We start from the raw sequence: 23,159 nt of genomic DNA, 5'->3' as shown, positions 1-23,159 counted from the left end.
GATCCGACATCATATATTGAATCATTCATCTTTTTTTTTTTTTTTTAAAGATTTTATTTATTTATTTGACAGACAGAGATCACAAGCAGGCAGAGAGAGAGGAGGAAGCAGGCTCCCTGCTGAGCAGAGAGCCCGATATGGGACTCGATCCCAAGACCCTGAGATCATGACCGCCAAAGGCAGCAGCTTAACCCACTGAGCCACCCAGGCACCCCTCATTCATCTTTTCTGATTTGAAGTGCTGCCTTTCTCATACAACTTCCTATATAGTGTGGGACTCTACTTAGTTCCATTTTTCTCTATTTTTATTTGTAAGTTTTGAAATGTGTAAGAAAGTATATTGTCTGAGATTTAGTGCTTTATAATTTTAATTTGTAAGTTTTCCCGAGAACCTGTGGGTTAATATGATGGTAATGATTATTGTGGCATATTCACGACAATTAAGAATGCCATTGCGGTAGTACAGAAAGAGCCCCATTAGGTCACAAGTATATTTCTATGGAAAAGAACTATGTAGACTGTGACATGTTTGTTGGTTCTCAACTGCTGCTTTATTACTTGAGGATTCCATTTATCTACCTGATGAATGTTTATGTGTCAAGAAACTAGTCTGTGCTGTGTCCAGGCCCAGGAGACGTGCAGCCGTAACACGCAGGAAGGGTTCCTGTCGGCAGGGTCATAGTCAGTGGGAATAGATCCCTGCAATGAGTGCTCGCTTCGGCAGCACACATACTAGATCCCTGCAATAAGGAGTCGGTGGAGCCGGGCACGAACTCAAACCCCCAGTTCTAAAATGAGCATTAACATGAACTTTAAAGAATCCACAAAAAATGGATTTCTAGATTGTTTCTTTAAACAGGCACCTAACACAAAGTGGTGAAATCCAATGCTCCGTTCTGAAGATATTAAGTACATGGTCATTATTTACCACATAAATAATTTTGGGTGGGACATGACCACCCAAAACCACACTTTAAGATAGTCACAACACAAATCAAGGTAAGGAGTTTGAAAGTCGTCCTGTCAGAAAACTGTCATTTCCACAAGTGGTTTGTAAACGTGGTGCTGAGAACTGGACACAGTCAAGTGGTCCCGGAGGCTACACATTATCTTTCGTATGGAGAATGTAGCTGGAAAAGAAAAAAAGCTCTAGCTGAATACATTGTATTCTAACTGATCTAAATAATCATGGGTTCATGGGGTGCCTGGGTGACTCAGTCAGTTAAACATCCGCCTTCAGCTCAGGTCATGACCCGGGGTCCTGAGATCAAGCCCCCTGTCCGGCTCCCCATTGAGCAAGGAGTCTGATTCTCCCTCTGCCCCACAGCTCTCCCAACCCCCCTGTGCTCTCTCTATCTAAAAAAAAATTAAAGAAAAAATAAGTCTTCAAGCAACAACAAAATAATCATGGGTTCATGAAAGCCAGAACCTAAATGAAGCTCAGAAGTGGGGCCAGAGCATTAATATTAAGAATGTGGGGCCCCTGGGTTGCTTGGTGGGTTGGGCCTCTGCCTTTGGCTCAGGTTGTGGTCCCAGGGTCCTGGGATTGGCCCGCATGGGGCTCTCTGCTCCGTGGGGGGCCTGTCCCCCCCCACCGGCCCCCACCACTCTCTGCCTGTCTCTCTGCCTACTTGTGATCTCTGTCAAATAAATAAATAAAATCTTTAATAATAATAAAAAAAGAATGCATTCAGCTCTAAGTCTGAAAAAGAGCTGCTGGACCGTTGAGGCAGCAAAGCCTCAACTTCCCACCAGAGGGAAGAACATGGGTTTTGCCAGGGCTACTCACTGTATTCCACTTGCAGAGCTAGGACACTTTGGGAGTTGGGGGTTGAAGTTAGGCTGACTTCGAATTGAATTCCAACTATGTTATTTGGGCAACATGGGGCAAGTGACTGTCCCTCTGAACTTTAGTTTCCTCTCTTAAAAAGAGGGTGATAACATTGGATCCTAAACACCCCGAGAGTAGAAAACACATGGTATGATGTGTGGGAAGTGTGCCGTAAGTGTGAACTGTTCCCTTCCTCCCGCAGCTATAATACATCCTAGAGTACAAAACGGAGTTCAGCCTAATCCCCACAGCCAGTTTAATAAATGATTAAAATTTTTTTTTATTAATTTGAAGGAGAGAGAGCGTGTGCAAGCACAAGGTGGAGAGGGGCATAAGTTGGCTCCCTGCTGAGCAGGGAGACCAACATGGGATTCAATCCCAGGACCCCGAGATCATGACCTGAGGCAGAGACTTAACTGACTGAGCCACCCAGGTGCCTCAGTGAATCATATTTTAGCTACTAAGCAACCTTCTGACCACAAAGTACACACCTTTGTGTATACTTTGTCCACCTGGATGGGCCCCACCTGAATAATTACTCATTCTGCTGGATAGAGCTAAGTCAAACACTTGGCAACATAGTTTATCAGTAAGTATCGGGAGAGTTTGCTTAGCATGACCTCTAGAATATAGAGGTGAATGGATAAAAATATGTAGTCTTTGTGAAGCTGAAGACTACTTTCAAATACTTCCTGTCTGAATTTTCAAGTTATAAATTCAGGTATTTCTGAGGTTAGGAGGATCTTAAACAACTGAACAGTGTTAACTACTAAGGAATGGTGAAAACCGGCAGAAGTGGAAAGGTACATGCTGCTTGCTGCTACCCTATATCTACTGTTCCTTTTGCCCTTATTAACAGAACCAAGATTTTGTTCAGGACAGCAATGACTGGCTAAAAATAGCTTTCTTGAAGTTATAGATGGTTATGTGACACAGTTCTTGTTATTAAGACAGAAGTGCTTGTGATTTCGGGAAAATTTTGCTATCTTGCCACAGGCACTGACTGACCCTTTCTCCTTGTCAATCCTATTTCCTTCCTGGAATGTGGATGTAATAGCCGGAGCTGAAGCAGCCATTTTCAGGCAATGAAGGCAAGGCCAGGATAATCATGTATCTGTTGACATTCTTGAACTGTCGAACCAACCCCAGCAACTATCTGCTTTTGAATTTGTTTTCTTAGGGAAAGAAATCTCTGATTTGTAGAATCCTGTTCGGTTAGTTTTTGGCAACTTGCAGTCAAATGCAATTCCAAATTAATATATTACAATTTGCATTGGCTTTAAAATATTATGCAGATTAATGCGTAATTTATTAACAATTATCTCCACCATAACAAAGTACCTTGAATATTTCTGAATTATGTAAAATGGGAACACATTCTCTCAGTGTCAAGGTATAACTTTTAACTTCTTGGATTTATCAGATTGCATTTAGATAACTAGTCATCTTAAAAGCAAGAGATCTAGTAGGCTAACTGGAACCACATATAGGAACACCTGAGTTTTACGTAACAGCCATTTTTCTCCTTTAACGATGGTAATTCATAATTTTTTTTTAATGGCACTTACTGAAGTTTTGATTTGGGGACAAATGATGTTTCTAATCCTGCAATGCTTAGGACTATACTTAAGAAACCATTCCTTTAGGGTGCCTGGGTGGCTCAGTTGGCTGGGTGTCTGCCTTCAGCTCAGGTCATGGTCCTGGGATCAAGTCCCACCTTGGGCTCTGCTTAGTGGGGAACCTACTTCTCCCTCTCCCTGACTCTCCTCCATGCTTCTGCTTTCTCTGTCTCAAAGAAATAAAATCTTAATAAAAGATACCATTCATTTATAACATACAATTTCAGTTTTAGAAATAGATTCCATCACAATTTATGCTTCCCCTTCTGTAGCACAGAGTTGTCACGGGCAAAGAGCTCGGCCAACTCGTTTCCCAGCTTCCTTGCACTCGGGAGCACCATTTGGGCAGTTCTTGCTGATGGAATGGGTGGCAATGATGTGCTTTGCTTCTACGCCTGCCCAGCTCATAAAATCCCCCACGGGCGGTCCTCTATGCTTTTTCTGCTTTCTGGCTGGGGGAATGGAGACAATTCCCAGGAGGACTTTGGAAGTTGTGTGTTGATTATAGAACCTCCATCAGCGTGGGTTCCTGGAAATTGGAGAGAGAGCTATCTTGCTGAGCTGTTCACCTGTCCAGAACCGTTGGGTACATGAGAAATAAGCTTCTATTATGTTTGAGCTGTTATATCTCCTGGTGTATATTTTATAGTACTTAGCCATCTAATGTGTGTTAAGAGCCACATGGTATTTATCCATTCATCTGATACCTAAGTGCCCCCGCGTGCCACCTGGCTCAGTGGCCTTACCATGCAAGTGCCATGCACTTTCTAACCAGAGTGGCCCTAGCCAATGTCTCATCCCATTCCATGGTAGTGGCGCCAGGTCCCAGATGAGGGCGGTAACATGTTTGCTATAATGAAGTTTCCATTTAGGGGTCGTAAACTGAAACCACATTTTCTTGCCATAGTTTCCATTTCCTAGCTACATTCTTTCCAGAAAAAGGATCCTTCTTCAGCTTTCCCCTCTCCCCTCTCTGTTGTTGACTGCAGATGATAGCTAATCACCTCCAGCTGTACTGGCTCCCAGAGCCCTGCTGGCCTGGTTTCCTGTGCTTATGACAGGAAAACAAGGACTCAGGATTCCATTGGGCTCAGAACATTAGTTTCCAAATATCTTTTAAAGCAGCAGAGCCCTTTTTTCAAATGAAATGTTCAGCTACAATGCAATCTATGAAAGCTGTTCTGACTGAAGTAGGAACGGTGGTGGTGATTCTCTTGCCAGATTTGGAGCTACTTTGGACCAGGTGGGGAGTCAAACGTATGATGGTGGGGTTCTGTGCATTTACTGCTGTCCTCTCCCTCAAACAGCCTCTGATACTCAGGGTTGGAGTCCTACAAATCGTTGCACTTGGGTAAGATCAGAAATTCAAGTTTACGAGTTCTAATGCGTTAGTCCCATGAGGACCAATCAAGCAGTCTCCCGGGTTTCGCAGGAGCATCACTTGTGGCTGAGTGGAAAAGTGCTGGCAGAATTAGGACTGAGGGAAAGGCGGTCAGTGCTGGGAATCAGAAGCAGCTCTTTGAGGCAGATCGCTTTCCCTTAAGGCAGAACCAATTATAACCTCCCAGGAAATGTGATATTGTTTTCTTTTGATTACCCCTTGTCAGCTTAGATATTCTGAGTTTTACTTCAATTAGAACTTGAAAGTATTCTGATTTATGCATCAGGCACAGTAAGCTGGAAGGCAGGGAGGCAGAAGGCAGGGAGACTGAATGTCTTCGCTACTATTGGTCAGTACAGGACCCACACGTCACACCCTGAAGATTTACCAGGGTTTCCAACAACACTCTTGGTTCCTGTGGCTGCCATGACTGGGACCAAGTGGGGAGATGGGAAATTGGGGTTCAAAAGTTCTTGCTTCCCTTGAGGCCTGTGTGTTAAGAAGTAACACACTGAAGGGAGATGGTGGGGGGATGGGGTAGCTGGGTGATGGGCATTACGGAGGGCACTTGATGGAATGAGCACTGGGTATCAGATGCAACTGATGAATCACTAAGTTCTACGCCTGGAACTAATAATACAGTATATATTAACCAAATTGAATTTAAATTAACACACACACACACACACACACACACACACACACTGAAGGAACATCTGGGTGGTTCAGTCGGTTAAGCGTCTGACTCTTGAGTCTCAGCTCAGGTCTTGATCTCAGTTTGTGAGTTCAAGCCTGGAGTTGGGCTCCACACTGAGGGCAGAGCCTACTTAAAAAAAGAAAAAAAGAAGAAGAACACATTGCTGAAAATGTTTGCATATGCTTTGGCTTGTTCATATTTTTAAGATGTATTTTTATTTACAAAGTGAGATGATGCATAACAAATATAATGCAGTTACAAATGTATCCGATAACTCCATTTTCATGAAAAAGTATATAAATATATTACAGGAAATTCTATATAGTAAACATTAGAAACTGATACAGTAAACCTTTGCTACCTTTTTTCTATGCCAATATTACTGTCACTTAAAGCTTAAATACTGGTTTCAAGTATCCCCTATAAAATAACTCTATTAAAATGCTGGGAAGGAATTTTGCTATCAACAAGATTGGTGGATTACAAATAGACTCGGCGTGTCCTTGCAACCTCAGCTATAATCAAAAGCTGCCTTGATCACCCCTAAGATCTGCACTGTTCGGTTAGTGTCAAAAATTTTTAAATTATCACAGGCTAAAAAGTAGCTGTAAAAATACAGCATTTCATTATTATTTATTGTTGTGAAGAATGCCCCTCTAAGGTAGAGGAGAATAAGCATAATGATATTGTATGGACTTGCTGCCCTGTGATCTTTATTTTAAGCAGATAACAGGAACACCTGTTGGAGGTTGGGAGCGAGATGAAGCATCCAGAAGGCTGTTCTTTTCATGTTATTTCAGAAGCTGTGGCTGTTCTTTTTGCTCTTCTTCAGCTTGAAGACGTGTCAGCACATAAAGGATGACTTGATAGCAGAAAATATATTGATCCTATGGCAAGAGAAAAAAAGAAACAGAAGACTCTAGATGTATAATATGAAATTTTATATATATATATATATATATATATATATGAGTAATTTTGAAAATATGGAAAAATTTTGTGATGATGTTTAATATAAGAAGCAGGATATAGAATTGTGCAGTGTCATCCAAATGATAAGAAACTGAACCAGACTGATAAAATGAGGAGGGGCAAAGCCTTGGAGGTGAGTGAGTAGGCAGGTGGAAATACCCCAGAGTCCTAACTGAAATTGTCTGTGGTAGGACACATTTATTTCTGTGCTTTGGTAATATTTATAATTTGCTCTTATAATGGAAAAATAAAGTCCCTACAAAATTTCCTCTAGATTTATTGAACTCATCTTGATGTTCTGAAATGTCAAAAAATTAATACCCAAGAAGCTACACCAAATCATGCTCTTTAAATATTTGGAATGAAAGAATATGAAAATCAAAGTTTTGGGGAAATCAACTCTTTTTTGGTGAAATTACTCTCTGTTAAGTTGACGGTGCAGGGATCTGAGTTTTTTTTAATATGCTTTGGAAGGAATTAATGAGTCCGAGGGTGGACAGAAAAAATTCACAATATACTAAATGGAAAACAAAACACTAACGACAGTTGAATCTCATTTAAAATGGTTGGGTGTATGTGAGCATTCATGCCTGTTACACGTGCTCGGTCTAAAAGAATGTAAGAATGTTTAAAACATGCGCAGTTCTGAGAAATAGGAATATAGGTAACCCTTTTATTTCCTTGGTGCTCCTCTGTACTTTAACTACTTTTCCTACGTTTGCACACGATCTTCCCTGACTTTCTCTCAGGCCACCAACAATCCATTAGCAAACCCACTTCACACCATGGCCTCTTCTCCCTATATCCACATACTCCAGGCTGGGCCCACTGCTTGCCGCCAAACCGACCTCCCTGCTTCTAACCCTGCGTCCTCCCCCCACGTCGGTTTCATTCTAACACAGTGGCCAGAGAGGACCTTTACAATGGAAGTCGGGTCATGTCAGTCCACACTGATAATGCTGCGCTGTCTCCATTTCCCTCAGAGGAGAGCCCAGGCCTGGCCCTGTCACTCCCCTTTTCACCTCAGCCACCCGAACCATGGCCATTCTCAAGCACACCAGGCCTGCTCCTGCCTCAGAGCAGATGGCTTTGTCTGCCTGAAATACTGTTACTCTTGGATAGCCTCATGTGCTCACTGTACCTCCTTCAAGCCTTTGCTTCAGTGTTACTTCCTCGAGGCTGCTACTCTATTTAAAATACCTTCCCCAGTCTGCCATGGCTCAACCTCTTTGCCTCGCTCTATTTTTTTTTTTTCTTTTATCTTCTAAAGCACTTCTCACTTTCAAAGATCCTATATAACTTACTTAGTTAATGTGTTTAATATCTGCCTTCCTCATCACCACCTCATGAGGGGGTCTTTGTTCCAAACACGGATGTGCTCCAAGCACCTACAAAAGTGCCTGGTCCACCGCAGGCCCTCAGTGAATAAGTACTTGTTGAATGAGTCAGTTTCCTGGGTCTAAGGAACTGCTTATACAGATCAGTATGCTTTCTTAACCTAAAAAAGTGTGCAACTCAGCCTAATATTTAGGAGGTTTAACTTGAATTAAAAAGATATCTGAAGGCTAATGAAGCAAATTTTAATTCTAAAGATGGTAAACTTCTATATTCTTTAACAGGTAGAGAAATGTGAATTTATGAGATATGAAAATAGCTGCCATATCCCTCCTCACACTACAAACAGTAAGGATAGTTGAACCACTGAGAGCAGACAGATACTCTACAAAATGTAGTTCCTGTGAAAGACATGTCTGTAGGTCAGCCTGTGATATAACCCATGGTTTGATTTCAGGTAAGAGAAATGTTATCAAAATACAGGATACACAAACCTACCCATTCACTCTGCCCCAAGAGTGTCTTCTCTAAGCTAAGCAACTCTATCCTGCCTTCTGGACTTCTTGTCAATGCTGCCGAAACCATTCCCTCTCAGGGAATTTCTGTGGCAAGAATGTTACCTTCTTTAAAGTTGGAAATGGGGAAAGAATGCCACTAAATTATATGCTATTTTATACCAACCCAAACTACCCCCTCCCAACATGCTGCCCCACTCTCTACATATTGTTAAGTGCAAATACTGCATTTTCTCATTTCCCGCATTTAAATTAAAGGCAACATTTAATGAGGTATCTCTGAAGTATTTTAATTTTTTTCAGAATTAGTCCTCCTGCTTAAAAAAAAAAAAAAGTCCCTTATTACCATAAATCTATGGTTTTATGTTATAATGTGGGGACCATTTAAGAAGAGAATCAGAATTTTGAAAACTACAGAATCTTCACGAAAATCCTCATTAGAAGACACCAGCCAAGACTCACCTCTGTCTGAACCATTCCATGTCTTTGCAGCCTCATGCAGCGCACTAAGTCAGAGATGTCAAACTGCCAAAGAAAACAGGGTCTGTGTGTTAGATAAAAAGGGTTACTGAATTTGAACCCCAAAGATTCCATACCTCCTCCTCCTCCTCCTTTTAGCAGTGTTGGGAAACTGCTCTGGACAAAAGTCAGTGAACTGACTCTGCCAACATTTGATAATTTTATTTATGATCTTTATTAAGAATTAGGGGAGGTTATTCTACTTGAAAATCCCCAACAAAAAAATCCCCAAAAGAAATTCTCTCCCCTCTGGAATTTGACTAATTTCTCTCTCTCTTTTTTAAAATTTTTAAAAAGATTTTATTTATTTGTCAGAGAGAGAAAGATAGAGACCACACAGGCAGGGGGAGCAGCAGGCAGAGGGAGAGGTAGGCTCCCCACTGAGCAAGGAGCCTGATGTGGGACTTGATCCCAGGCCCCTGTCATCATGACCTGAGTCAAAGGCAGATGCTTAACCTGACTAAGGTTAGCCTGACTGAGCCACCCAGGCATCCCAGGAATTTGACTATTTTCTAATATCAACATAAAAAAAAAAAAAAAAAAGTAAACTATTTTTCTTACAGTTTGCTTTTCAGATTAAAATTCCTGATCTTTTTATTCTCACTGATACTGGCACTTTGAAACAAGGGAGAAATAGACGTTGTTTCGTTCTACTTAAATTATTGGTAGACACAATAGTGTGTATAGAGCAAGACAAATGCTTTTAGTGAAAATTCTTTAAGAGACCGTAATTTTATGGTAAGATATTCTAACATTTTAAGTAAGGTTTATACTAATTTAGATTTTAAATAAGATTATAATCATTAATTTTGTTTACTTAATAATATTTTTTAAAGTGGGAATAATTTAGAGATTAGCATCAGTTTGTAGAACAAAGTATACATACATTTCCCACTCATAGGTAAACAATAACAAAAATATGTCTTTTTATTTCATAAATATACTTTCTTTTATGCTTCTCTCTCTACATCTATTTCCAAAGATTTTTATTTATTCACTTGAGAGAGACTGAGCACAAGAGCACACAAGTAAGGGGAAGGGCAGAGGGACAAGCAGGCTCGCTGCTGAGCAAGGAGCATACATCAGGGCCAGATACTAAGACCATGAGATCATGACCTGAGCCATAGTCAGACACTTAACTGACTGAACCACCCCATTTTTAAAGTAAGCTCTACACCCAAGGTGAGGCTTGCACTCTGCACCCCAGGTGAGGCTTGCACTCAGGACACCAAGGTCAAGAGCTGCATGTTCTACAGACTGAACTATCCAGGCACCCCAGTGTTTGAGTATTTCTCTCCCTAAGTGTGACAGTGAAACTGACTTTACTGTATAGAAACCTACAGACTATAAAGAGTAAATCTGATACTGCTAAGAAATTTTAAGCACATGGTTAATACCAGTAGAACAAATATAAAATTGAAATATTACTTCTTCTTGATTATGGTCTGAGTAGTTTTGAACATTAACTAAAATAAAAAATTTTTTTTAAAAGATTTAATTTGGGGTGCTTGGGTGGCTCAGATGGTTGAGTGTCTTTTTGACTCAGGTCGTGATCCCAGGGTCCTGGGATTGAGCCCTCAGTTGGGCTCCCTGCTCGGTGGGGAGTCTGCTTCTCCTTCTCCCTATGCCTGCTGCTCCCCTTGCTTGTGCTCTCTTTCTTTCTGTCAGATAAATAAATAAAATCTTAAAAAAAAAAAGAGTAGATTGTCTTTTAAAAAAAGATTTAATGTATTTATTTGAGAGAGAGAGAGAGAGAGAGAAATCATGTGCATGAGTTGGGGGAAGGGGCAGAGGGAGAGGGAGAAGCAGACTCCTCACTGAACTAGGAGCCCTATGTAGGGCTCAGTCCCAGGACCCCAAGATCATGACCTGAGCCAAAGGCAGACATTGAACCAACTGAGCCATCCAGGTACCCCTAAAATACAATTTGATATAGTAAGGAAATTAAGGCATTCATAAAAGCTACTAAATAGGGGTGTCTGGCTGCCTCAGTTGGAACATATGACTCTTGATCTTGGGGTTGTGAGATTGAGCCCCACATCAGGTATAGAGATTACTTACAAAAAATCTTAAGATTTTACTTAAGTAACCCCCCAAAACCCCAGCTAAATAAAAAAATTCCAAGATCATAACACAGTATTAGATTCCACTGTTAATTCTGGTTGACTGCTAGTTCAGCCTGTATGTTGTACTCACTTCCAGATCTTGACTGATTAATCCTAAAACCACATCTATGCATATCAGGGTCCCTGAACGTCCGATGCCAGCGCTGCAGTGTGTGATGATTGGTCCGGATCTATGAATGTGTCTCATGTAAGAGATAAAAGTGAGCAAGTCGTCTGGCTGAGAAGGTGTATCGTGGTCTGGCCAGGCAGTGAAATTCAGATGAGAAATATGTCGTATCTCTCCTGTCTGAAATTGTACAATACAAGAAATGGATAAATACTGTATCATTCACACATGTTTTAGTTCTTCATAATATACAGTCCTTTCAAACTTTGGCTTGCCCATTGGATCAAATCAAAGGACAGATGCAAGAGACAAGAAGACTCGGTTCCACGACACAGGGAGGGTCTTTATCAAGGAGATTGCTAAATCCACATTTTAAACACTGGTAACAATTTCTTTTGAAACCCTAAAAGCAGATTACATTGATATGAATAACAACCTTTCTAAATGACTCCACCTCAAAGGTACTCTAGATAAAAGCCACCGTCAGTGCAACAGCTTACAAGCCCTTGACCCAGCTCCTTCTCAGACCTGACCTGTTCCTGGTAGTTGCTTTGCTCCACCACAGGGACCTCTTTGTGGTTCTTTGAAAACACGAGGTACAGTTCAAGTCGGGGCCTTTGCACTTGCTGTTTCTGACTGAAATCCCTACCTGCCCCCTTATCCCTTGGCTCAATCAACTCCTTTAGAGTTTTTTCCACAGCATCATCAACACTAGTGTTTCCTCATTAAAAAATGAACTCCATGAGGTCAGGGATTTCTTTTTGTCTGTATGGCTAACTGCTGAATCCCTAGATTCCATAACAGGGCCCAGGCTGTACAAACCTTCTATTAATTAAACAAATCATTTAAGGAATGACTACATTAGCATAAGTAATAGGTAGGCTGGTGTGAATGAATAAGAAGGTATAATCTTTAATTATTTATAAAATCACATCAAAAAACCATGAAGGAAATCATTAGGCTATGTTTACATGTGACCAATAGAATCAAGTCCAAGTCCAAAAGGAAACCCATTAGGGTTGAGCATCAAACAACATGGGTTTGAATTGTACAAGTCCATTTACATGCGTTTTTTTTTTTTTTTCATAGTACAGTACTGTAAATATTTTCTCTTCCTTATGATTTCCTTGACATTTTTTTTCTCTAGCTTAGTTTGTTGTAAGACTCAGTCTATAATACATATAGTATATAAAATATGTGTTAAAGGACTATTTATATTACCAGTAAGACTTTAGGTCAACAGTAGGCTGTTAGTAGTTAAGTTTATGGAGAGTCCAAAGTTATATGTGGATTTTGGACTCCATGGGAGTCAGTACCCCTAACTCCCGTTTCGTTCAAGGGTCAGCCATACTTATACTTAAGCTAGTACTACTGGGAGGAGGATGAAATTGAGGGAGTGCGGAGGTGAGGAAAAGTAGCGGTTTTACTTAAGGTATAACCACTTATCTAATTCAAGCTGAATTGATTCAATGGTAAAGTGGCCATAGAAGGAATTACCCAAATGACAAACATTTATGTTACAATTGTCCATGCATTACCAAATATGTTGTGCTTATGGGGGAATATTTGCTACTCAGAGATTTTTAATTGATTGTTTTATTCATTCTTCTTAGAGGTTTCACCTTAAAGAACAAAAACAAAAACACATTTCTAGCACATAGCTTCTGAGCCATTCTGTTCTATCACTAAGCAAAGGATGATGGATGGTCACCTTAAAGGCGTGTATTCTCATTTCATCCTAATACAGTATGCATTGAAGGAAACTGGCAGTAAGAAGGTCACATTTAAGTGTCTGTTAGATAAAAAATAATGGGTGACATTAGTTCCACTGAAATGAGAAGCCCCAAGTTGCTGGCTTTCATTTAGAAATACACTGATGTGGAAAGTGTCCAGGCCTGCATTCCAACTAGGAGATAAGCCTTAGGAGACGGAAAGATTTAACTCACTTACCTGAATCTCTTCTAGGGCCATTGCTCGTACTACAAAGCCCTTCAGCTGCTGCATTCTCACGAGAGCCAGCCGAAGCCTGTCATTGACCATTGTTGTTTGGCCTAGGATGTTAGGCCAGTAGCGCTGGCATTTTATTTTTTCCCCTTCTACTTCTTGGGTCATCATGGCTATCACTGTGGATTTTTGTTCCCAAATCATCTGCCAGAAATCTCCAACAGTTGTAGGGAGAGGTCCTTGGCAGGCAATGTAAACGAACTCTTCTTTTCCCACGGGTATCTTAATGAAGCTGGCGTTGATATAGCCGCCTTCATCTCCAAGAGGAACTCTTGTGGCATCATCTGTGAATTTCCCACCACAAAACAGAGCCATCTATATCATGCATTTTTAAACAAGAACCTCATAAACAGCATGAGTCAAAAATTACGAGAAATTCCTCAGAACCATAAATGAAATCATACTTTTTAATGAGGCATATTTTCAAATTACAATCGAATCATTTTATATTTACTGATTTTGCTCTTGTTACAAGTATATCTAAGATGTCAACTCAGTGAGTTTCTGACAATTTGATATTATTTATACAGATTTGGTTAATTAAAATTAATAAATCAATGAATACATTTAGAACTTCTTAATAAGTTCCTAGAGAAACAAATGTACTTTGCTACTTCTTATCCATCCTAATTTTTTTTTTAAAGATTTTTTTAAAGATTTATTTGACAGAAATCACAAGTAGACAGAGAGGCAGGCAGAGAGAGGGGGGGAAGCAGGCTCCCTGCTGAGCAGAGAGCCCCATCGGGGCTCAATCCCAGGACCCTGAGATCATGACTTGAGCTGAAGACAGAGGTTTAACACACTGAGCCACCCAGGCACCCCTTATCCATCCTTATTTTTAATGATGATAATGATGAATTTAATGAACGACAATGCCAGAAGATTATTTCATAAAATAAAAATTAGTATTATAATCAAATGATCAAAGTACATCTTACAAATATAACTGGCATAATTACCTCTTGCTAATTTAATTAAATTATATACTTTTAAATCAGCAGCCAAAACATTAACCCAATAAGTAAAAAGGTAACTCACTTTATTCTCCAGGCATACAGGCCCCTGTCTTTGTCTGGTTGTAATTTCGTAGTTAAAATAAAAAAATTTTCAAACCAGTGAAAACTATATGTAAGCCACCTTGTCCAAGAGAATTAATCAGTATGTACTGTATGTACATCAAAAGTCATTTCTATTTAAAATATTTATAAATTTAACTGGTAATTTCTATGATTATCAAATTATGACTTCAGTAGTGTTTCAAAATCAATTGCCCTTCAATTACTTGACTTCTACCTCTTAGTCCATGGAAAAAAAATCCACTCAGTAGTTTTGGATTTATGGCTTAGCTCATTTGACTTTGAGAGGCTAGTCTGGCCATTGTGGGTGGGGTGGTGGTGAAATAATTCCTACCTACTTTATGCTGAACCATTATTGATTTCATTTTAAAATGCTAAGATTCAGTTCTCACAGGAAGTTTTCCAAAGTAAATTTTGTGTCTTGCAACTTGGTTGAAAAAATTCAATTGTATTGTTATTTATTACATGATTTGACACTATTCTATTTTAGATTTTTGAATTTATGACTTCCTGGTAAAGATAGGATTGTTGTATCATACACAGTGGAACCCAGTGTGCTGATATATATAAATGTGGCTGATGATTACTGTAAGAAGTTGCTTAAAAAAAAAGTTGCTAGACATTAATATTTTGGCTATATCTCTATATATTAAAAAAAATTACTTGTTGATTGGTGAAATCAGTAAAATGTGGTAAAAAAAAAATTCGCTTTTTCCTCCTAGTATCTGAACAATTCAAACTCTAATGTAACTTGGTAGTATCATTGTTGGTACCACTGCAGCCACATGCATGTATAATGTATCATAGAAATTTCTCTGAAGTTAGAATGAGTGGAATAAATAGATGTTGGTGTGATACATGAACTAAGAAACTGCTCAAGCTGAAGTGAATTCATGAATGACAACTTTTAAAAAAAATTTTAAATTTATTTTTTTTAAAGAAGGCTCCACACCCAATGTAGGGCTTGAACTTAGGACCCTGAGATCAAGAGTCATGTAGTCTAGCAACCAAGCCAACTAGGCGCCCCTTCCTGTAGAAGCTGATTCATATTTAAAAAAAAAAAATATTTTGTTTATTTATTTGTGAGAGAGACAGAAAGGGAGCACAAGCAGGGGGAGCAGCAGGCAGAGGGAGAAGCAGACTCCCCACTGAGCCAGGAGCCTGATGTGAAACTCGATTCCAGGACCCCAGGATCATGACCTGAGCAGAAAGCAGATGCTTAACTGACTGAGCCACCCAGGTGCCCCAATTCATATTTTAAAAAAAAAAAAAAAAAAAAAAAAAGATTTTATTTATTTATTTGACAGAGAGAGAGATCGAGAGATCACAAGTAGGCAGAGAGGCAGGCAGAGAAAGAGGGGGAAGCAGGCTCCCTGCTTCCTGAGATCACGACCTGAGCCTGAGCTGAAAGCAGAGGCTTAACCTACTGAGCCACCCAGATGCCCCCCAATTCACAGTTTTAAGAAGACGTTAAAATTACTGATTGGGGGTGCCTGGGTGTCTTAGTCAGTTAAGAATTGGATTCTTGATTTTGGTTCAGGTCATGATCTCAGAGTCATGAGGTAGAGCTCAGGCTCTGTCTGCACTTAGCAGGGAGTCTGCTTGAGATTCTCTCCCTCTCCCTCTCCTTCGGTCCCTTCCCTATCTTCACACATGTGCATGCTCTTTCTCTTTCAAATAGATAAATAAATATTTAAAAATAATAAAACTACTGATTTGGCATCACATTAATTTCTAATACTATGCTGCAAAATCCATGAAAGTCTGAATAAGTAGTTTGGATTCTTCTGATTGATTTTTCAGAATATATAGTTTAAGAAGGTACTTACATTGTATATCTAAATGTATTTGTTACTGATATAAATACCTAATATGTGTTTGTGTGTGTGTGTGTGCACACTTGTGTTAGAGATAGGGTAAACTGGCACAAAAGTTTTAAATCAGTTCAAATTATATTAGACACATATTTGATTTGAAGCCAAATTAAACTTACAGGGAAGTATATTTTTATATCGATTCTTTTTTCTGTTTTCCTTAGTTTGTCCAATCAGACACTGATCCAAAGGTTTTAATTCCTGGAGATTCTGCAAGAAAAAATGGAAATAAAGCTAAATTTGTTGAGATAAGCAGTAATTCAGTAACAATTGCAAAAGCTTTAAATATGCAGGGTGTAAAATTGGCTACTGATCAGGGCAGACTTTGAATGTTAAGAAATAGGTATGTTCTGTTAAGATAAGTGAGTCTAAAATCCCAAAACTAATCTGATATACCAGTTGTTGAAATATATTGTTGTAAATATCTTTAACATGTAGTCAACTAAATTTGTGAGGCTGCAATTTGTACCTTAATTTTATTTTATTTTTATTTTTATTTTTTTAAAGATTTTATTTATTTATTTGACAGACAGAGATCACAAGTAGACAGAGAGGCAGGCAGAGAGAGAGAGAGAGAGAGAGGGAAGCAGGCTCCCTGCTGAGCAGAGAGCCCGATGCGGGGCTCGATCCCAGGACCCTGAGATCATGACCCCAGCCGAAGGCAGCGGCTTAACCCACTGAGCCACCCAGGCGCCCCTGTACCTTAATTTTAAATTAAAGTTTACAGAGATCTATAATTATATTTTAGGAAAAAAAAATATAAAAGCAACTTTGGCTTAAAGTAATGGGCTGGAGCAGAATTTCTTGACAATATTGTCTATGGGATCATAGAATATCCCATGTGGTAGAGTTGTGGTTAGATAGTCCTAGGTTTTTATTTTTATTTTTTATTTTTTTTAATTTAAAAGAAAAAGATTTTATTTACTTATTTGATAGAGAGAGAGATCACAAGTAGGCAGAGAGGCAGGCAGAGAGAGGGAAGCAGGCTCCCCACTGAGCAGAGAGCCTGATGCAGGGCTCGATCCCAGGACTCTGGGATCATGACCTAAGTTGAAGGCAAGAGGCTTTAACCCACTGCGCCACCCAGGCGCCCCGATAGTCCTAGGTTTTTAAAGCCAACTTTCACTTTTCATTCACTCATTAATCCACCCATTTATCTCTTCATCCATCCATCCACGCAAATATATATTGAAAATGCCTACTAGATGCAGGACACTGTAATAAGTGCTAGGAATACAGTAGTGAGAAAGGAGATAGGATTCTGGTTCTCCTTGAGCTTACAGACTATTGGGAGAAAGAATCAGTAAAGAAGTAAACAAATGCTGTGATAAATGCTTTGAAGAAATTAACAAGTCGTAGGTTAGAAAAAAAATAAAGATCTACTTTATAGAGTGTTGTGATGGCAGGTCTTTGGAATGGTGACATTTAAACTTAAGCCTTAAAGAAAAAATTGCTGTAAAATGGAGAGGAAGTACTGTGAACTTGTTTCCAAATATATTAATGCGATATACATTATTTTGAATATTAAATACAAAGCATCTATCACATTCCAGAAGCTCTCAAAAGAAGTTAGCTCCTTTCACTTTAGTGGTTATGAAAAGCTCAGGAAGTGGGTAAAGTAAGCATATAGTTTGAGGGAGATGAACAAGGTAAACCTCAAAACCACAGTCGTGCTACATTCCTCTTTGGCCTGGTGGTAAATATGGACATTGCAAGCAAGACCACATGAGGAAGGGCTCTGAACCACTGCACTGAACATATTTCTGGAGCTATATTAAATTAGAAACTATTATTAATAAACCAAATCAACAGTATTCTAATTATAAAGTTTAGTAAATAGTTGGAATTGACCCTTGACACCTGACTTAAAAAAATGTCTATCTCTACTCTGAGGCAGGGAAGTTAATCTTTGGAGAGATTTATTAAGCTCCAAAGTGGTTAAAGAGATCTCTTTAAAACAATACAACTAGGATCCTAATTGTGAGAATTAATTTTCTGCTGGATAGAACAAGATGGTGCTCTTAGTTGGAAGTAAATTTGCAAAGTAATGGACATTTAAAAAATTTCTCCTAATTTTGCATAAAACTTTGTTTGGGAAAGAAACATTGGCAGAAGCCACTTACCTCCAGCTCCTTAGAAGGAATTCCTTGATCTAATAAACCTCTCAATGTTCGAATGACTGATTTCAACTTGGTACCAGTGTATTTACCAGAGGGGAGCACTTTGACGATGGGGAGTGCAGCAAGCTCCTCATTTGTCAGAAAGGGATGATCTAAGAAGACAATAGTTGATTTAAAAAAATTTTATTTATTTATTTATTTATATATAGAGAAAGCACAAGGATGGGGGGTTGGGGCAGTGGGAGAGGGAGAAGCAGACTCCCAGCTGAGCAGGGAGTCCAACGTGGGGCTTTATCCCAGGACCCTGAGATCATGACCCGAACTGAAGACAGATACTTAACTGACAGAGTCATCCCGATGCATCGACAGCAGTTGTTTAAAAACAAAAACCAAAAAACCCCTCAAAGTGACTTAGCTAATAAGGGAACTGATTTGAGCCTATTCTCACCTCATCTGCTTTTACGAAAGCAAGAGTCTTCAGAATTAAAAAGGCAGGAGAACAGGCAGGCAGATACCTACAATTAACACAATAAAATCTTGGCCATATAGCAAGGCCCTAGTACCCAACTTTTAAGGAAACACCTCACTGACTGCTCAGAAATTCTTAAGGCTCTTGGCTCTCATGCACTTAAGAGTTTCAAAATATATCTAGTCCAGGTATTGCTTTGCACTTAAATTAGCTTCCAAGCACATTGGGGAAAAGATGAAGGGAGATGCTTCAGAAATTCCTTATAATGCGACATGCACTAGAAACACGGATGCCTTCTCTCTCTACCCTGGTTTGGTACTCAGTGCCTATCTAATGGGCATTTGAAAGCTTTCTCAATACAAATTAAAACTGGGGGGGGGGGGGTCTCCAGGAGCTTATCAAATGAGTGATATCAATGTCTTGGGAGAAGTGTGTATCTAATTTAGGACCTGCTCTACGGAAACTGCTTATACAAGAAGGCAACTATTATCCTGGAAAAAAGCAGGAGAGAGTTCTTGCTATAGTCTTGTAGCTACAAGTATAGCTTTCTGATGATGCAGCTACTAGGTAGGCAACAATAACACTGGCTCTGTGGGGTACACAGAGTTGTACAAGATACTTCAAGAAGCTGAACATCCAGTGGGGTGAAGGCTAGCTGTAAATACAGAGTACACTTACAAAAAATAACTCTAAACTTTTATAGAACAGAGTATAAAGGCAACAGGAGCCCAAAAGCTGGAGATGAGCATGGGCTACAGGATTTGACAAGAGCACCAACACTGATACCAACAGTTTACCTAAATCGAAAAAATGTTAATTCAGCTTTAATTTCCTTTAACAACTAAGACTTAATTAACAACTGTTAATTTCCTTTAACAACTAAGACTTCAGATTACAAACTATGTCTTTCATTGCATTAGTATAACATTGCCTTTATAAAAAAAGAGAAATGATACACTAGATAGAGCCTCATTTCTCCACTGCCTCAGTTATAAAATAAAAGAGGCAGTACTAGGACAGAGCAAATGACTCTTAGTTTTAAAAAATGAGGTTGAGATGCAAGGGTATTAATTTCCTATTTTTGAGTATTCTCAAAATACTTTATTTATTTTTTATATTTATTATTATAAATAAAATGTGTTTCTCGACTATCGTCCAGAATGGCAAAATTGTGTGACTTTGTGTTTCTAATTATTTACATGTTTATTTACTTTAAGCCACTGAGAGTTTTAGCTCACAACTGTGCAAATATCTAGTTATAAAACTGAATGTTGATGTTTGTCTATGTGATTTTACCTTATGTATGGAACCAAATAATGTACACATACAGTGAAATAACACATCCATATATTCTGAAAACTAATTTTTGAACGCTTTTTTGGATCCATTTTTTTTTAACTCTTTTAAAAATTTTTTAATGAACATATAATGTATTATTAGCCCCAGGGGTACAGGTCTGTGAACCGCCAGGTTTACACACTGCCCAGCACTCACCGAAGCACATACCCTCCCCAATGTCCATAACCCCACCCCCCTCTCCCAGTCTATTATTTTTGATGAGAAAATTGCTCAGAAAATTCTTGCCTTTATCGGAATCTTCATGGTTTGTTGTTTCTATTGGCAATTCATCACTTCCCCATGTTATCTCGTCATCGTCATCAGGCTTCCTTTCTTGTGACTTTTGAATCAAGCTATGACAACAAAACACAGTGGTAATATTTTATTCAGTTTTGTCCCTGAAATAAATTTAAATATTATGTCTTTGATTCCCTTGTTTCCGCTATAATTTCACGATATTTAAAAATAAATCATCTGATTAAAAAAACCCAAGTCCACAATTCCTAAAATTCATTGGTCAGTGGAAATTAAACTCAAGTACAGAATTGTTTAATATAGTCTAAAATTAATCCTCAAACAAAACCTGTCTTGAACCTTAGATTGAAGGAGGTAGAGAGTGGTTGGTTTCCGTCCTTCAGCGTGGATAACCCATTACCATTGTGTGAGAATAGCTCATCTTTTTTTTTTTTTCTTTTTAAGTAGGCTCAATGCCCAGCGTGGACCCCAACATGGGGCTTGAACTCACTACCCTGAGATCAAGACCTGAGCTGAAATCAAGAGTTGGACACTTAACTGACTGAGCCACCCAGGTAACCCTCTTAATTTATTTATAGAGGTCCCTATGGATGGACATCCATCTTTTGCTACAGTGGGGGGCTAGAAGGACACTTCTGTATCAGGGTACTCACTTAATGTAATAAAGCACAGTACACGTTCTCATTATTTAGGGGTACACAGTAGATGCCATCTCCCCAGTAAGGAGGACGGGTAGGCAAGAGAATCTAGGCAAATGAAATGTTTAGTGATGAGGTGAAAAAGGATAATGTAAAAGGCTGAACACATCTTTCCATTTTCTAATATTCAGGAGGAGCAAGGCAGTACATCTGTCTGATGGCAGTAGGACACACCACTAAAGCAAGACATGTACAATTCTCCCCAGATGTCAATAACAGGGCGGCAATTATGCTGCTTTGATGGCGGATGTTTTCCTCCATCCATGGCACTCCAGGTAATTGTGGGTTACAATTAACATTTAATTTGCAAGCTCTGCATCCATGAGGTTGCTTTTGTCACCAGTAAGTACATTTTATCTGTAAGGATATAGTTTGGAGATCCTTCCATCAGCCATTACCTTCTTTCTTATTCTTTTGATTAGCTGCTTTAGTATTTCATGGGTGCTTGTGTGAGTATATCTTAATTTATTTTGGGTACATTAACTTTTTTTTTTGAAGTATAAATGATTTTGCCATGAAATTTTTGTAGAAATGTCTTTGCACACGTCATAGTAGGAGCAATTCTTGAGAAGTCAAATTACTAGACTGAAGGTTAGGTACTAGAGTTCTTTCAATCTATGACATCTATCCCTGCAAGATACACTGTTGTTTACATTAAGAAACAATATTGATGATTGTACATGATTTCAGAGATCGTAAAATTAAAAAGTATCTAAGAATTAGTAACCTGCAGATAAAATTTATGTTAATAGTGTTTCCAACTGCCACCCAAATAAATTACATATACTTATCTAGGCTTCCTTTTTCCTCCCCTTCCCCTGCTTAACAGAGTAGAGCCTGTCTGTATTTTTACAATTATTGGCCACTGGCCCAGATATTTGTTTAATCTTTTAAATGTATGTATATATGTATGTCTGTATGTATTTGTGATTTTATTTATGACAGAGAGAGAGAGAGAGAGAGAACACAGCAGCAGGAATGTGAGGAAGAAGCAGGCCTCCTGCTGAGCAGAGAGCCAATGCAGGGCTCCATCCCAGGACCCTGAGATCTTGACCTGAGCCGAAGGCAGACGCTGAGCCATCCAGGCACCCCTAATCTTTCAAATTTAAACTGTATGCATTTCTACATTAATAATATGTACCCCCCCTTGTTTAATTTTATTTAGTAAAAAATAAAGTACTGTCAATTTGCTTTTCTAGGAAAATGTAAGTAGCTCCCTTTGTTAGGTTATTATCTGATATGGAGCAAAACTCATTTATGTATAATCACTTTGTTGGCCAACTCATTTGTATAACTTTTTTTATTTTTTTAAAGATTTTATTTATTTATTTGACAGAGAGAGATCTCAAGTAGGCATAGAGGCAGGCAGAGAGAGAGCGGGGGAAGCAGGTTCCCTGCTGAGCAGAGAGCCTGATGCAGGGCTTGATCCCAGGACCTTGAGCTCAAGATCTGAGCCGAAGGCAGAGGCTTAACCCACCCCTTGTGTAGCTTTTTTAAAACACTAAACAATGTACTGGTACAAATCCTCTTTTGTATTAGAAACTGTTGTCAAGAAGAGACAAAATATTGGGATTTTAAAATGTTTCTTATCTTATTTGGCTTTATTTAAATCCTTTTAGAAGATAATCACTATCATCATTGTTGGCACATTCCCTTTTAGACCTTTCTTTCAGTTTTCCCATGGTCAAGGATAAACTTATTTTTTGGAGGAATGTTTTACTAAACACACTATCACATGTCATTAGAACCTCCTTGTAGCTGTATTTTAAGAATGATCCTAATATTCAAGCATAGGTCCATAATTTAGTCAAATATTCTCCTTTTATTGAAAAAGAATAAATTAATTTCAAAAGCAACATCTAAATGAAAATCTTCACGGCACTTGTCTTTCTTTCTTTCTTTGATAGACACTGATCACAAGTAGGCAGAGAGGCAGGGAAGCAGACTCCCTGCTGAGCAGAAAGCCCTGATGCGATGCGATGTGGGGCTTGATCCCAGGACCCTGGGATCATGACCTGAGCTGAAGGCAGAGGCTTAACCCACTGAGCCACCAAGATGCCCCCTTCATGGCACTTCTAAAAAGGAATAAAGGGGCACCTGCGTGGCTCAGTGGGTTAAAGCCTCTACCTTCAGCTCAGGTCATGATCCCAAGGTCCTGGGATGGAGCCCCACATTGGGCTCTCTGCTCAACAGGGAGCCTGCTTCCTCCTCTTTCTGCCTGCCT

At 39.2% G+C, this 23,159-nt stretch overlaps 1 protein-coding gene across 6 annotated transcripts in view; it reads right to left on the bottom strand.

Moving 5' to 3' along the window:
• Positions 1–5,692: 5,692 nt before the first annotated feature.
• The window catches only part of PTPN13 (protein tyrosine phosphatase non-receptor type 13), a 204,549-nt gene continuing 187,082 nt past the window's right edge, over positions 5,693–23,159 (bottom strand). For all 6 annotated transcript variants that reach the window (XM_059375355.1, XM_059375373.1, XM_059375364.1 and 3 more), the window contains 7 exons: positions 20,229–20,335; positions 18,179–18,327; positions 16,175–16,265; positions 13,052–13,389; positions 11,066–11,281; positions 8,813–8,875; positions 5,693–6,415 (listed from right to left, as the gene is read on the bottom strand). In XM_059375355.1, the coding sequence (XP_059231338.1) occupies positions 6,320–6,415; positions 8,813–8,875; positions 11,066–11,281; positions 13,052–13,389; positions 16,175–16,265; positions 18,179–18,327; positions 20,229–20,335 (1,060 nt within the window). In that variant the 3' untranslated portion in view covers positions 5,693–6,319. The remainder of the gene's footprint in view (positions 6,416–8,812; positions 8,876–11,065; positions 11,282–13,051; positions 13,390–16,174; positions 16,266–18,178; positions 18,328–20,228; positions 20,336–23,159) is intronic.

Source organism: Mustela nigripes, chromosome 1 (assembly GCF_022355385.1).
Source record: "Mustela nigripes isolate SB6536 chromosome 1, MUSNIG.SB6536, whole genome shotgun sequence".
Taxonomy (NCBI): Eukaryota; Metazoa; Chordata; class Mammalia; order Carnivora; family Mustelidae; genus Mustela; species Mustela nigripes.
Note: the sequence above shows the minus strand (reverse complement) of the source record. Positions and strands in the feature narration are given on the sequence as shown.